Genomic DNA, 16,632 nt, shown 5'->3' with positions numbered 1-16,632 from the left:
ATCAGAACTCTACTTTTCAGGCCCCAGGAACAAAAGAAAGCTGTATGTGATAATGCACACAAACGGAGGACAAACAAGGCAGACAAACTGATTTCCTTTCAGTGTTACAGTTTGTTTAATAACCTTCTTCCAATCATTTGACATAATCACTAGCGAAGTAAATGCTAACCCTGCATCTCCATGCCAGGTGCTTCCTTCCAACAAATAATGAATCTTCACCTTTTGAGTCAAAATAGCTGAACTGAATTTCAAAGCTACAGTTGCACTGGAATGTTTTCTCCCCCGGGAGTCTTCTGTTTGAATTTAACCTTTTGCTTTTTTAAAAAAATCACCAGTAAACAGAAGGCACATAGAGAATGCAAGAAATTTCAAGAAGATATACACCTCTATCCCGATATAACACGAATTCGGATATAACACGGTAAAGCAGCGCTCCAGGGGGGCGGGGCTGCGCACTCCAGTGGATCAAAGCAAGTTCAATATAACGTGATTTCACCTATAATGCGGTAAGATTTTTTGGCTCCCGGGGACAGCGTTATATTGGGGTAGAGGTGTATACTGTTTTACAGCAAAAGTATGAAGTGTTGAATGCAGCGTTTCTCAACCATAGGCAAAATTATCCTCTCAGATCTGCTTGCATGAAACTCTCACTTGGTAAGAAATGAATGAGACAATCTTTTAGATCACATTACAACTAACAATCGCACTTTGAAATAATTAAGTTTATGATTAAGCAGAAGATAGAACTTCAAATCTCCATTTCAGAATAGGCCATCATTTAAAGTTCATCAAAAGTTGGAATGGTCCACAGAAGGAAGCTGAAGCCAAGAAGTACTATATACCTGATATTTAAAATAGAAAAATGAAAGAGAATAGTTATGTAATGAATATACTGTACCTGTAAAGTCAGGGATACCGTAAGTATTGCAAAGAAGATGACCATCAAACCAAAACCTCCAATAAGTAAAGGTCTACGTCCAAGCCGTTCAACAGCTAAGCCCTGAATAAGAAGAAATAGTATTTTACTTTCCTGAAGAACCAGTAGAGCTTCGTTAATTAACAAAATTCTTACAGTGAAGTGTTAGGTGCTCTGTAAAAACCAGCGATAGTAACAATTAATTTCATTTTGTTAATTCTCAGCTACAGTGTGTTCATAATTACAGTCAGATTACATCATTTGACATATTTTGGAAAACGGGTAATTGTAATATTCAGCCTTGCTCATTAAAAATAGAGCAAATAAGTAATATTTAGTTGGGTTAATTTTTTTCCCCTACAGAACCATAATAAGATTATAGATGGAAGAATGTGAAACTTGTAATTGATTGTCTTAAAGTGCAATGGTGTAGGTTCAATTTCCATTAGTGAAGTGGATATCAAATAAATATGTTTAACTTTTCTTACATAACAGTTACTTTAATTTGTATGATCAAAGGGAATACAAAGCTATGAATCATAAAATCTCATTCAAACGTGGCATAGATACACAGAAACCTGTGCATTCATGCACCTTTTCATTTATTTATGTTGACTACTTTGCAGACAAAGGAATGTAATTTAAAAAAATTACATAAAATCAGAGTATGTCTGCTAAAGAGGAATATGATAAAAAGAGCTCTAAAAAGGGTTAGTATAAAATAATTTGATTTTCCTAGATTCATACACTTCAAGTAGATGAGTGAGATACATTTTAGACCAGACACATCAGAACATTTTCTAACATACTATTCCCACCAATAATTACTAATTAAAATCGTTTTATGAAGAAAGGGTAACATTACTTGAAATCTAAAAAGTATGTGTCAAATAACTTCTTCAGATGATTTTAAAAAGGTAGAATCAAATATTTATTTTCCAGGTAAATAGTTACCTTGGACTAAAAGCCTGAGTTCAAGCATCACCCATGCGAAAGGTGAAATGCAGAAATGAAATGAATTCTAGATTACATGGGGCTCCGTGGTGGTTTGAAGCCATGGAATTCCAGGAAGAGTTGTGTTATAGGCAGGCACGTGTCTGTAGATGTGGAGGGGGAGGACAACACTTGTGCAGTGGGTACTCTCTCCACAAATTTCAGCTCTGCTAGTTGTTATGGAAGAGGCATGGGGGTTGCAGCCACCTTGCTTCCTATTCCTCCTCACCCTCTTTTGGAGAAGCTAAAGCCAAAACTGGGGTTAGCCTGGGGCATTCTTTGGGTATGTCTACATAGCTAAGAAAAGCCCAGAGCTGGTCTGTGCCAGTTGACTTGGGCTCACAGGGCTTGGGCTGCAGGGCTGTTTCATTGGTCTGTAGAATTATAGACTCGGGCTGGAGCCCAAGATCTGGGACCCTCCCACCATATAGAGTCCAGGCTCCAGTCCAAAAGTCAACGCAGCCATGAAACAGCTCCGCAGCCCAAGCCGCACAGGCCAGCTGCGGATTTTTCTTTGATGTGTAGACATATCCTGAGAGGCCCAATATTTCACGGACTGCCAATATGCTCCATTGGTTCCCTCCTTTCATTGTTGTGCACCCATGCAAGACAGAACACATAATACTACAGCACCTTCCATCTTAGAATCGCAAGGTGCTTTGCAAATATGAATGAACTGAACCTGTGAGGCATGTAATTCCTAACATCCTTATTTTATGGGGGAGAGGGGGGAGGCACAGAAAAGCTGAGGCAAAATCTTCAAAAGTGTCCACTAATTTTGGGCGCCCACCTGAGACATTTATGGTCTGATTTTTCAGACACACTGAGTACCCATTCATAGGCCCCAATTCTCCATTAAATATGAGCTCTGCTCGAGCACAGGTGACAGTGGCAGTGGCTGCCTGCAGCTCCGTGATCACCAGCCCCAGCAGAAGTTAGAGCAGCAGGAGGCCAACTTTAACTCTGGCCACTGGAGCTCACACCAGCAGAGAATCTGCCATAGTGGAGCCTGGCTCCATCACAGCCCCCCCACACACACACCTCCCAACCCTCCCTTACACTGGAAGCATGTAGGGGCAGCTGGTGTAGGATATGCAGCACTAAGTGAACTTAGCAGACCAAAGAAACCAACCCATGTAGATTTTATGGCCAGAAGGGACCACTATAATCACCTAGTCTGACCTCCACAACACAGGCCACAGAACTTCATTAGCAGTGGAGAGAATTATCCTTCCCTATTGCACAAGTAAACACGCTCAAGCCCAGTAACTGTGGGTCAAAACAGAGGCACCCTATTGTAGAGGTATTTGGAAAATTTTAGCCCAAGAGATTTTCCCAATCTCACACAGCAAGTCCTTGGCAGAGCTGGGAATAGAAGACAGATCTCTGTGCGTCAACTAGTAGACCATGCCCTAGGGACTTGATCCTGCAAGGTGCTGAGCATGTTGGCCCTGATCTAGCAAAGCACATGCTTCACAATGGGACTACTCATGTGTTGGAAGTTAAACAGATGTGTAAGTGCTTTGCTGGACCCGTGCCAGAGCACTCAGCCACTTGCATGATCCAGGTCTAGCTCCCCTATGCAGGGAAGTCCCCATAATACAGTCTGTGGTGACCAAACAGGAGAGAGTTAATTACCTTCATATAACTCTTTCCCCCTCTGGGTAATTCTGATTCCAATAATGAAGTCATAGAAAACACCAATGCCTGTAGCTAAACAGAACATGCCAGAAAATTTCACAGAGAGAGTAAAATAATTTTAAAAGGTAAAGAAATGTATTTCTTTGCTGAATGTCTCCCACAGTATGATAGGAATATGTTCTGAACGTCCCTACCTGAGGGTGGCTAGGGGAAGGTCTACCCTAGAAAGTTTTGCTGTTTTAACTACACAGATAATACCAGCTTACTGTTGACAGTATGAAAGTGCTTATACCAGTGTAATTTATGCCTCTTTGGAAACCAGCATAAACTATGCTGGTAGAAGCACAGTTATACCAACATAACTACCTCTACACTACGGCTTTCAGCAGCATAGTTAAGTTGGCAAAAAAAAAAAAAAAATCACACTCCTAACTACATAGCTATACCGGTACAAACTTTTTAGAGTAGATCAGGGCTCAGTTTTCATTTCAGCTTTGCAGTTCACCACAATAAACCAAAATGTAAATCATTATTGCCTTAAAACTAGAACCCAGATGAACTTGTAGGAAGTAAGTCATGAACAGAATTAGAGAGAATGTTATAATTAATTAATTAATTAATGAATTAAGTAGTTTATGGAGCAAGTGAAAAGAAGTGTTATTCATTTGTAAGAGTGAGAATGGTGTTATCTTTTAAAACAGAATTCCTCTGTTAAACTGGATTCTTCTGTTAAACTGTCATACAAACCATGCACAGAGTCTGTCCCTCGGCATAAGGTGGTCATCTATAAAGCACAATGGAAACTAGTGCAAAATAAGACACAAGACAATTAAAAACTAGCTTCAATTTTTCTCTGTACCTCTTTTTCCTTGAAAGCATTTACAAATACTTCTCCTGCCATATGTCAGTCCTGGAGGTGTATTTTTATTTTCAAGTTAAATAAATGTCATGCTACTGTAGTTTCAGTTGTGGACTGTGCTTGGATATGGTCATGCTTCAGAAGTCATGTCTACAGTTCAAGTTATTTTGGATTCCAGCACTATTTTCATTCATTTTACTTTCATCTTTGGATTGTTCTAGTTATTTTAAGTAATAAGATGAAGAGGTTTTTATTATTTTAAATAGCAAAAGAAACTGGTTTGGGCTTTACCTAAGGATTTAAATTTTTTATATACATAAAATAGGACTATAATGACATAGGAATGACAAGTTACAATTTCATGCTATATTTTAAACTTTTGTCCCCTTTTGAATCTAATAAGCAATAGCCACTCTAAAATTTGAACATTATAAAAACTTCTGATAGTTTCAGTGTCTGAGACTTGAATATATAAAGTGCTGAACAATTCTGTGAGATGTTGTCAGCCCTCAATTACCAGTAAAGAGCCAGTCTTGAAAACATTTATGCACATGGATAACCTTGTTCTGGTAGGACATTTGTTTATGGTTGTGAGAGATGAGAAACATGTTGAACAGAGCTGGATGAAGATTGCCCTTTCTACAAGTTGTTGGTGATTGGATGCTTTGCAATGCATTTGACATAACTGGATTTCTTAATTTTAATATACGAGTTGGTGGTGGTTGTGAATGGGAAACCTTCTCTGTTACACAACATTGTGTTTTTGTACTGTAATAGAGAAAGGGTATGAATGTCACCGTGACACAAAGGAAACTAGGGGTATGAGCAAAGATTTCATACAAGGAGCAATCTAAGAAACAGCCAAGATTAGGTTGAAATTTATGGCAGTTACATGAATAATAAAGCAAACCCCAGGAAGGGGGGAAAGTTTGGACCATTTTGTGTATGTGTGTGTGTGTATGCACATACCCACAGCGTTACAAGCAGATTGGGAGTGGCACCAAATCCTTACATCTTGTATAAAAGTTTAATATTCTCTTAACTAAGAAATCATTTGACTCTTCCCTAATATTGATTGGTTTTCAGTGGGGGAAAAAAAAAAAAAAAAACAATGGAAAGGAAGCAAAACACAACTACACCAAAGCATTGTTTTCACAGTCTGGTATATGGTTTACCATGTTTTTTCACACTACATATTTATTACACCTCTGCCTCGACATAACGCTGTCCTTGGGAGCCAAAAAATCTTACCGCATTATAGGTGAAACCGCGTTATATCGAACTTGCTTTGATCCACTGGAGTGCGCAGCCCCGCCCCCCCGGAGCACTGCTTTACCGCGTTATATCCGAATTCGTGTTATATCGGGTCGCGTTATATCGAGGTAGCGGTGTATTTCTATTTATAGTACGGTAATACTTCCTGAATTTCCCATTCCCCTTGTCTTATTGATTCCAATGCTCCACTGAAATTAAATAGAAAGCTAAAGAAGGTCTCAACAAATAAATAAAAAGAAAGTAATAGATGTTATTGAGAGTGTTATGAGTTATTACATGTTTCACTGGTAAAGAATGCTATAGTTAAGATAACATACAGACTTTGATGATAAGCCCCTCTTTTGACAGATGATAACTTGCTCAAAAGTTGTTAATTAGCAAAACCCACTTAGATGTTTTTGAGTTACTCTGTGTGAAAAATGTTTCTACCAGTTTTAAAGCATTTATGGTTCTGCATTCACCATTTATCTGTATTAGGAACATTTCTCAAACCAGTAAAAACTGGTAGAAATCTTTTTGTACCTAAAACCACTGTATATGGCATAAAAGGAAATTCTACATGTGTTCACCTATGATTACAGAAAAAGTGCAACGGCTTTCTATTACTGGATTGTGCTACCTGCCAAATAGTACAAAATATAGCACTTCGCTGTGAGATGAACACACATACAGGAAGGAGGAGTTGTGGTGGTTCCTGTGATTAACATAACACTGAAGTTCTTGACTTCTGTGCAATTAATACTGCAACCTTAAAATTCCATTGATGTAACTTTTTTCAGGTAGCAACTTCATATATCACCAGTCAATAAGAGAACTATGTTCTGTATCACAGATCACACACAACTACCTTCTGACTGACAACTCCTTTGAATAAATACACAGTTAAAAAAACAACTGCCAATCACTTCCACTTGAGTCAACTGCAGAGACTGGTGTTAACATAATGAAATCAGAGCATATTCAAAAAATCTGAGCATGTTTATGTGGTGAAAATGATTATATTGAAGTGGAATTGCTAACAGGTCCCAATTCTGTAGTTCTTATGGTAGGTTCCTGAATACTCAAATTTCAAATTTTCCCCAACCCCCAAGTTTTATTAAGAAAACTCCCAATTATACTCTCTTAATATCTTAAGACCTGCTATTAAATACGCTCTACTACTTTTCAATATTAAAATGATCATTACTTATATTCCTTTTTTCTCCTGACATGCTTCTGACTGATACTGTCCTGAATAAGAGCTTCTCTTTAGATTCAGACTCATGTGATTAATGTGACTTGCCAGTTCTGTGCTATTTCCATCTTAAGCAGTAGGATTAAGTAGATAATCAAATTTACATCACTCTCATGTCTATTCATCATTCAGGGTACGGTCACTTGTGTCCAAGAAAAGAGTAATAGACAAACCAGAGAGGTGGATTTATAGTTTTACTTATAGCCCCTTTATTCACAGCACAGTCATTTCTCCTATAGCATGAACTATCCTGTTGCAAAAAGAAACAAAGAATCAGGCCGCTTTTATTTAGGTACCTAAATATGGATTTAGACGGTTAGCCTGAGGCACCCAGTTTGGGCACATCACACTTTAATAAATATATGCCCTGCTTGGCTCTTGCATCAACTTGGGTGAGTATGTTCTTATGCCCTCATATGACAACTTGTTGAACATTTCCTTCATTCAGGGGGCTGTCAGCAACTGATGGCATTGGTCTATAGGTTCAGTCTGATCAGTCAAAAGGTCCTCAGCAGAGGAACACCTCCTGAAGGAGGTCCATGGGATTCCCCTTGCTGAATATCTTTTAGGCATGCTGAAGTCCCCATCTGTTTCAGTTGGTCTATCTTTGAAGTTTTTGGGACCACTCTCTGTCTTTCTAACCCTGTATACAAGAGCTATTTGTAAGGGTAAATGGAGCATGATTCAAGGAACTGGAACAAGACTCTGGAGACCTGAATTCTATTCCTTGCTTTCATATTGACTGACCGTATGACCTGGGGGAAGTTGTTTAACCTCTCTTTGTCTCAGTTTCACCATCTGAGAAACGGGAATAATGCTGCTTCTCTCCTGTGAGATCTGCAGATGAAAAACACTGCATAAGAGCTAAGTATTATTATAGTACTCCCTTCCTCTCATCCCATTAAACTATGGTTTTGGCAAGTGACCCCTTTTGGTGATGAGGTGGTTGGAGGAAATGCTGGGTTTTGCCTTGTACCAGATTACTTTCTTAGGTTCTGTCTACACTGCACACCTTACAATGGTGCGACTGTGCTGCTGCAGCTGCGCCGTTGTAAGGTGTGCTGTGTGGTCGCACTTTACCGCCAGGAGAGAGCTCTCCCGGCCACAAAATAAAACCACCTCCAGCGAGAAGTGGTAGCTTTGTTGCTGGGAGCACACTCCTACCAATGAAGCGCGGTCCACACCAGCACTTTTTGCCGCTAAAACTTTTGTTATTCAGGGGGGTGTTTTTTCAGACCCCTGAGCAACAAAAGTTTTAGCGACGAAAGTGCCAGTGTAGACATAGCCTTAGTTAAACTAGAATTTGAAATGGTTGGTTCTTTGTGGTAGATTTCAGTGCTTGGCACTTTGGTTTTTAATGAATAGTGTTTGGATGCTTCGTGATAGGTGACCTATATATGGACTGAATAATAAACGAACATGCCTTTCAAGAATTTTTCACATAATCTGAGGAATAGTAAATATTTCTTTAAAACGTATACATTATCAATATTCATTTGTAGTAGTATCCAAGCACAGGATGTCATGTCTCGGGTTTCAACTTAGCATTCAAGTTTACGAGGCATGATCTGAGACACTATACTGCACAGCATGCTAAGTTCAAACACAAGAAGCAGGAGGGCAGCAAATGTGGCAAGGCAAAGAATGAAGCACTGGGATACTCCAGAGAAATAAAACAAAGTTGTGGCAGTTGTATTTCCAACTCTCATTATCAAAAGGGAAAAAAAAAGGACCGGTCTTCTGAGCCTTAATGGTGGTGGTGGTGCATAGACACAACACAAGCCACCACTGCCAGCCAACACCACCACCAGGCGCCTCTCGTGTCCCCTTTGCCAGAAGGCCATTACCTCATCACTCCAATATTAGTTGTTTATAAATACTGGTTTATAAAAAGTGACCTAACAGTCCAGATTACCCTTATTCACATTGAGTAGTATCTTAAACCAGAAATAGTCACATTGACCTCAATATGCATGTGGATTAAGGTACTACTCAGGGTGCGTTAGGTGATCATAATTTGGCACTACATTATTGAGTCCAGATTCCCCATGTAGTAAAAGACAACCACTACATACACATACACATAAAAGAATATCTAATGCTCTTGAAAATTTCCTGGGACGGTAGCTATTTTCCACTACTATAGCATTGCTAGATTTTACATTTGTATGTGGTGTGATACTAGTCTAAGTATCTTTCAGCTCACAAATTTGCTTCATAAAGATCACAGACAGTTACATTCAAAAACTGCAAAATGAGGATGAGCCCATGAATAGAGATTAATTAGTGAATCATTCTTTGAGACCAGAAGAATACGGTGCTTTACGCACTGAATAAATCATTGAGTATTCTTTGGCTACCACTTACCACACATATTTGGCAGAGCTTTCGTAGGATTAAGCAAAACACATTAAAAGTTTAATCATCTAAAAATTCATGCTATTGAAATGTTATGCAGTCTAAACAAATTAGCATGGCAGCCAATTTAGAAAAGCAAATGTCTGCTTGCACGGGCAATTATTTATAGCTGGATAAAATTATAGATGATGTTCTGCATAAATATTGCTCTTGGATAAAATTAACACGGTTTTTTGTTCCATGGTTAATTTTATTAAGGGGAAAATGCTGTTTTAAAAGGCTGTAAATCTTTTCACAAGCACTCTCTGGGGAAAAAAGCAATAGAGGATATTTTGTAGGAAACTGCTGTAAATTTTTAAAAACCAGTAATACTGACAAAGGATATTTTCTCATTACAGTCTGTATTTATTAGTAAATAATAATAATTGTAAAAGAGCTACTTAGATTTCACAGTATCTTTCATTCCAAAGGATTCCAAAGTGCTTCACAAACAAACTAAATTCAGCTGGACCACTCAAGTAAATGAAATTACTAATGTGAGTATGCATTGCACAACTGGATCTTTGAATTGTTAGATAATTAATAGTTCATCACGTGAAGACTCCCTACCTGACTGAAAATGTAAGGGACATTTAGATAGGGAGAACATGGTAACCAGAGTTTGTATGCGACCTGAAGTTTTGGGTTATCACCCCTACTACTTTATTAATAGTACCATGGGATATTTAACAAGCACACATGGCTAAAACCGCTATTTTTCTACATCTCTAAAAAATAATAATAATAAGAAGAAGAAAAAGCAGTAACTTCAGCAGCACAGTCCTCCATAACAATGAACTAGGACACTGGTTCAGCAACGGCTTAGAATGAAGAATGTCATCTACTATACTGAATCACTGAGACCACTTCCTGCAGCATTTAAATTTCCTTTGGTCTTTCATTCAAATACTGACCCAGCATGTGCCCCCTGAACTGGTGGGATCATAAGTGCTGGAGCACAAAGTGGTATGGCTGTAGATGTTTCATGAATCATACTAGACAGGAGTTTCAGTCTGGGAATGAGCCTGGGAACAGTGGTATTTGCAGCAATATTTGCATTTTAATTTTCAAGTTCTCATTTGTTTATGTGACCGTTGGGATTTCTACTCTATAGAAAGAGTGACAGGGCTATAATTAAAGCTTGCTAATAGCAAGCAAGCAAATAGATTAATATAATGGCTATGTATTAATGAGATAATATTTGTAAAGTGCTTTGAAGAGACAGTGCTATAAAGGGGCAAATTAACATTATAATTAAGGCTACAATTTTGTCCCAGAGGTCACGGAAGTCATGAAATCTGTGACTTACAAAGATCTCCACGACTTCAGCCCTGCGGTTGGGAGCTGCAGGGTCCTGCTGCCTCCCACAGCAGCAGAGAGCTGTGAGATACCCCCACCGCCTGAGGCAGCGGGCCCCCAAGCTGCCAGCAGCCATGGGCAGCGGGGGGCAGGAGGATCCTGGCAGTTCGGCGCAGCAGCGGCAGGGGGACCCCGCAGCTCCCCGCTGCGGCAGCAGGGCAGAGGGACCCCCGCAGCCACTGGCCACCACGGGGGGCAGGGGGCACCTGCCGCTCCCCACTGTGGCAGTGACAGGGGGACTCCTGCGGCTCCCTGGCTGCCACAGCTGGGCAGGGGGACCCCGGAGTGCCCAGCCACCTTGGGGGGGGACAGGGGGACCCCCACAGCTCCTCACTGCAGTGGTGGTGGCAGGGGGATTCCTGCAGCTCCCCACTACTGGGGAGGGGCAGAGGGACCCTGCAGCTCCCCTCTGCCACGGAGCAGGGGGACCCTGGATCTCTGAGCCCCCATGGGTTGTGGGGGCCCCAGAGCTCCCAGCCACCCACAGCTGCTCAGTCCATTCCCATTTTATCATGGATATTTTTTAGCAAAAGTCAGGAACAGGTCCTGGGCTTCTGTGAATTTTTCTTTATTGCCCATGACCTGTCCGTGACTTTTACTAAAAATATCCATGACAAAATCTTAGCCTTAATTATAATTATTGTATGTTTGTTTTTCCTCAAGGATCACATCAACCTATTATTACTGGGCTATTATTCCCAGAAGATAAGTTAAAGGGACACTTTCTATTTGAATTTTCTGTTACTGTATTAAGGATATATTGTGAATTGAATGTTTTTTAGATTCTTTATCAAAAATATATATTATGGTTTTTCTTCTCTCCTGTCTGTTGGGTAGACCCAAAGCACTACTACCAAACGCTCAGCTGACTTTTTACACAACAGCGTGCTGCCTGTATAACCTACTGCCTAATTGCATCATGGACCCTCTAATTGCTAGTCCACAAAGAGGATAAAAGTCTACTGTTGCTATCCGACAATGGTGGTAATTCATTAGCTCACTTGGTAGGGACTTGTGCGTTGGTCCTAGGTTCTATTCGTGATGATGATCTGGTTTCAGTTTCAGCTTTGTTGCTACTTGTAAACACCCTATTGCAGATTCTTTGGGAAGAATGTGCTTATAAACTCCCATCCAGAGCAAATGCAGGAGAGCGATGCAGTTTGCCATCAACAAAACAGTGAAACTGACCATACATAAAATGCTGGCAAATGCACAAAAACAAACAAACTAGGGGAAAAAGAAAAGAAAAGAAAAACATACCGCCTTCAATCTCTTCAAACTATAGTAGTCTTAGGAATTACTTGTAAGAAGAGAAGGTATAACATTTTCAAATGGCAATGTAAAATTCAAGTTGGTGTCCCTTGGAACAGGAACAATAAAATGTGCCTGAGGATTCTTGAAATAAAATTAAGGCTATAAAGCAATGTTTCAGTGCATCTCAAAAGAGCATGTTTGAAGAGTTAGAGATTTCCATACATCAGTATTTCCAGAGGCGCAGCAAGCAGACTGAATATAAAAGAAGGGAATTAAAAATAACCTTGTGGGCATGAGAAACTTACTGAAGAAATCACAGATACCGGGAACTAACTTAGACATATCCATTTCCTGTTAGATATAACAATGTATTCTGAACATGCCCTACAAATTGACAGTATGGAACCCACTGAAAAGACAACAGACCCTATTTATAGAATGGCCTTTATGCCATGGAACCTTCTCCATCTAATTTTCAGTGCCAGAAAACAAAAATCTGCATCCTCCCCATATAAAAATATCTGCCAAATCACTTTTCTGTGTTTATCTTAAACAAAGAAATATTAAAATAATGTCCCATTTATTTAAAAGTGTGGCATGTATCTAAACTGAGATTGTCACAAATCTAAAAATAGATGTGTGGAAAGGTACAAAGATCAAGAGAAGGCTTTTGTGACATTTAAGATTTCCTTATGTCCCGTACAATATGAAAATAATGTTGATAGCTTGGTTTAGTATAACATTTAAGAGGCCACAACGCACTTGTTATCCTACTAGAATGGATTTTTTTGCCAAGATTGTTTCTCTGACATTTAAAAATGTTTTAAATCCCAACATGATTATGTAATATTGATGGTATTAGAATATATGCAGATAAAGCTTTAATCAAAAAGTATGAAATTTACCTATGCAGTCAATCTGTTGGTTTGCAATGTCGCATTCCAAAAACATTTAAATATTTTAATTATAATAGTGCAAACAAAAATATGTTTGCACTAACAGCAGTTTATTCAACTACTGAAAGTACCTTCAGTTTTATTTTGTCACAATAGTGTATCATGTTGTCTAATCAAGTTTGCTATTGGGGGAGGGGGGGACTGCACATGGCTACTATTTCTCCGTCAAAAGCTTTATGGGGATTTTTAGCATTTGAATTCAGTATAATTCACGGCACATTATAGATTCTGGTGTTAAAGAGCTTTGTCTTTGCTACCACTGAAGGGGCCAGAAGTGAGATCATGGAACTTTGGATCCTCCACATCATCATCACTGCGGTTGTTTTGCTTATCTTTCCCATCACTGTTTAAAATGACAGGCTGGTGTACAAATAAACATTTGCATGTACACCATGAAAGGTGAAAATTTTTTGCTTGATATTCATTAATCACTATGGAATAATTGTCATAGCACCGCTTTTTGACAGCTAATGAAAGAAGTTACAGTTTCTGAAGTCCAAAATGACTTACCTTTTTAGCTAGCCCAACTCTGAGTTGGGATCTTGAGGATGAACTTCTCTATGCTCTTCTTTCTGCTCATTTACATGAGCAGTCTCGCAACTCACTATCTGGATAAATTGGCATACTAAAGCAGTCGCTATGCAGTTTAAATGTCATTCTGGGATTTATACACCCTACACAGTCATGGAAAGTAGGTCTAGAATTGGATTCAACTATGGTATTTTCAAGCTGTTGAACTTAATCATCAATATACGGTTGCTGATAAAGTATTTGAACATGAATAAAGAAATAATAAATCAGTAACATTTATTTATTTCAACATTAAATAAGTAATTTTAAGGGGGTTATTTATCATCAAATGTACACATCTCCAATTTATCATTCAACTTACGGAAGAAACAGCAGACAAAATCTCAACAGTGCTGGTGCTCAAGGTAACATAAGGGATCAGTTGATGAGTTATCCCAGCTTCACTGAAGATGCTATTTGTGTAGTACCAGATCTATATAAAAAAACAAAATAAATGCTTCATTAGCTGTCATGGTTTGAAAAAGGGGTCTTTAACATTTAATTCGAATATATAAATAGAAGACTTAAAAAAAAGCCAAATAATATTGCATGATGAGCTGCCTGAGAGTGTTAAAGTGACTATAAATCTTAAATTGGGGCACATGATGGATGTATAATTTTTTGTTTCTTCACTCACAAATCAAGAACTTTGAGCAAAAAAACGGATAAAACCTAAAAGGCAAATTATAAAAGCTGAAATATAATATTGGGTCTAATTCTGTACTTCCTTTTACGCCTTGTGGAGTCACCTGTAATATTTACACCTGTGCATAACAGACTGAAAAGGGGGAGTAAAACACAACCATGTCAGAAAACTAGTCTCTCACACACACCCCTTGGCAATATATCACTGTGCTGGCAGTAATTTGTACTTGTGCACTATGTATAAATGGCTACATTGAAGTTGTTTATCGAATCTCTGAGAGTGCTTTGGACCTACAAAGCCAATGAAAGGAAACAAAACCAAAAATCTTCTCTCAACTCCCTTTTTAAAAAATATGCACTAACCAGATATTTGGGATCAAATTGAGTGTTACCTTGCACGCTGTGTAACCCCACGGCATTCAATAGGGGAAAGAAGGTAGCACATAATTTGACTCATATTTAAACACGAGGCAGAGAATTCATATTTTTCATTTTGCTCTCAAAGTTCATGCTACAATATTTAAGTGTTGTGAAAAAAAATATGCAAGAAAATCGAAATCTTGAGATTTAGGGATTTCACTTCAATTTTGCAAAATGGGTCTGAATTCAAGAAAAAAAAAATCTATGAAATTGCAAGGTTTTCCCATCAACAATATCAAAAGTGTATAGATGTTGAAACACAAAAAAGGAAGCAAGAAAGGTTTCAGATGCCACTTGAACAGGGACTTCTAAATCTCAAAAATACTTGCGAACCAAAACACTGATCTCAATATATTTTGGTTTGGGTCAACTGAAATGTTTAATTTTGATAATTGAGAAACATTGTTTCAATTTTGACATTTGTAACTTTTTTGGCTAATTAGCTTAATTTAAAAATGAAGTTGTTTTGAACCAGAAAACCAAAAATTTTCATTATGAAAATGTCAAAAATGAAACATTTTGACAATTGCAAAAATTTTTCGAGATGGAAAATTTGTTGAAACCAAGCCTTGTTTCATGAACAGTTTCAGTGTTGAAGAACTGGCATTTTTTGACAAAAAATCATTTAGTCAAAAAACTCCCAACCAACTTTATTGAGAACAAGCATTTCTGATCATCTCCCATAGAAATAACATGGAGCCTACGCCCTTCAGGGGTCCTTGGCTTCCTGGACAGAGCCAAAATTTGCATCTGGACATGCTGCATGGCCCAGTTATTTTCTTGGGCATCTGGGGAGTGGGTGGATTGAGGCAGATGGAGAGGAGGTTTATTTGGAGGGAGAGCTTTAATGTTGGGCATGTGCTTTATCCTCTTGATCGCATGCCCTTGCGTTTTATAAAAAGTGCACAGAGTTTTGGGGCTTGATTCTGAAAAGTGCTGAGCACTCTGGCCCTGGCCCTGGCCCTGACCCCCCTCAACCACCTGAGTAATCCCATGGAAATCAATGGGACTTAAAGTACAGGTTTAAATGCTTTGTTGGATGAGCAATATGAACGGCATGTAACTGATGCAGCTGCAAGCATAACTCTTCTGCATGCCTTTGCAGGACCTCAAACAATAGCTCTGAGAGGAGTGACCTGACCCATTCATCTCAATGGAAACTCAGATGCCCAATGATAAGGGGCTGACATGTAAAAGTATTAGCTATTCCACTGTTCAGCAAAGCATGTAAGAAAGGAGAGGAATGATCATATCATGAAGACAACCTACTGTGACTGACAGCTTGTTTTGGTGCTTGGGAGAGACTGACAATCCTCCCACTCCAAACAAGAAGATGCCAGCAGACGACCAAAGCCCCTTCAAAGGGAAGCTAAGCTTAAAAAGCCCAGTGGGGCATATGAGCTTCACTGAGGGGAAACCAAGCCTGATAAGTCCACCAAAGCACATGGGTCTTAATGGATCCTAGTGAGGGTGTCTGAACCCAAGCAGCCCAGAGAGTATGTGACGCCACATTCTGACTTGGTGCCTTGTGTGGGTGGAGCTTGGAAGAGTATGACCATCTTTTTCTCCCAATTCTGACCCGTGGACAATATGATTCTATTAAAAAACGGTTCCGCTCAACTAGACATGGCAGAAACAAAGAGCAAAAGGAGCATTCATGTTCCTGTGCAATTCACACACTAAGGAATAACTATTTGAGAGAAGAATAACCAACGCCAATGATTTATTTTAGTAATCTGGATAAAATATTCCAGCATCTTTGCCATTAAACATAATTTACAGAATAAAGTTACTCTGCCCTCTGTTAAACTATCTTGTTGATTCTCTATCAGAAACTTTTTATCCCTCAAAATTCTATCTTAAGGTTGCACATGGTGTATGTTAAGCAGTCGGAAATGAATTATATTAAATAGGAAGCAAGAGAGAAAAGGAACAGATCAAATTCACCAGTGATGAGAAATTATATTCACGTAATTTTGTTTTATGTGTACGTTAAGGCTGAGATACTTTATTATTAATTTATATTTTGAAGTTAATTCCGTGTCCATGGTATATAGATTTATCATATACACCTCTACCCCGATATAACGCTGTCTTCGGGAGCCAAAAAATC

General features: G+C 38.9%; 1 protein-coding gene across 1 annotated transcript in view; it reads right to left on the bottom strand.

Annotated features, from left to right (window-relative positions):
* The window catches only part of SLC2A9 (solute carrier family 2 member 9), a 162,948-nt gene that overhangs the window by 82,875 nt on the left and 63,441 nt on the right, over positions 1-16,632 (bottom strand). Inside the window, exons 8-9 of the mRNA XM_065404795.1 lie at positions 13,777-13,887; positions 899-1,000 (exon numbers count right to left, since the gene is read on the bottom strand). Of these exons, the coding sequence (XP_065260867.1) occupies positions 899-1,000; positions 13,777-13,887 (213 nt within the window). The remainder of the gene's footprint in view (positions 1-898; positions 1,001-13,776; positions 13,888-16,632) is intronic.

This window comes from Emys orbicularis, chromosome 5 (assembly GCF_028017835.1).
Source record: "Emys orbicularis isolate rEmyOrb1 chromosome 5, rEmyOrb1.hap1, whole genome shotgun sequence".
In the NCBI taxonomy this organism is placed as follows: domain Eukaryota; kingdom Metazoa; phylum Chordata; order Testudines; family Emydidae; genus Emys; species Emys orbicularis.
Note: the sequence above shows the minus strand (reverse complement) of the source record. Positions and strands in the feature narration are given on the sequence as shown.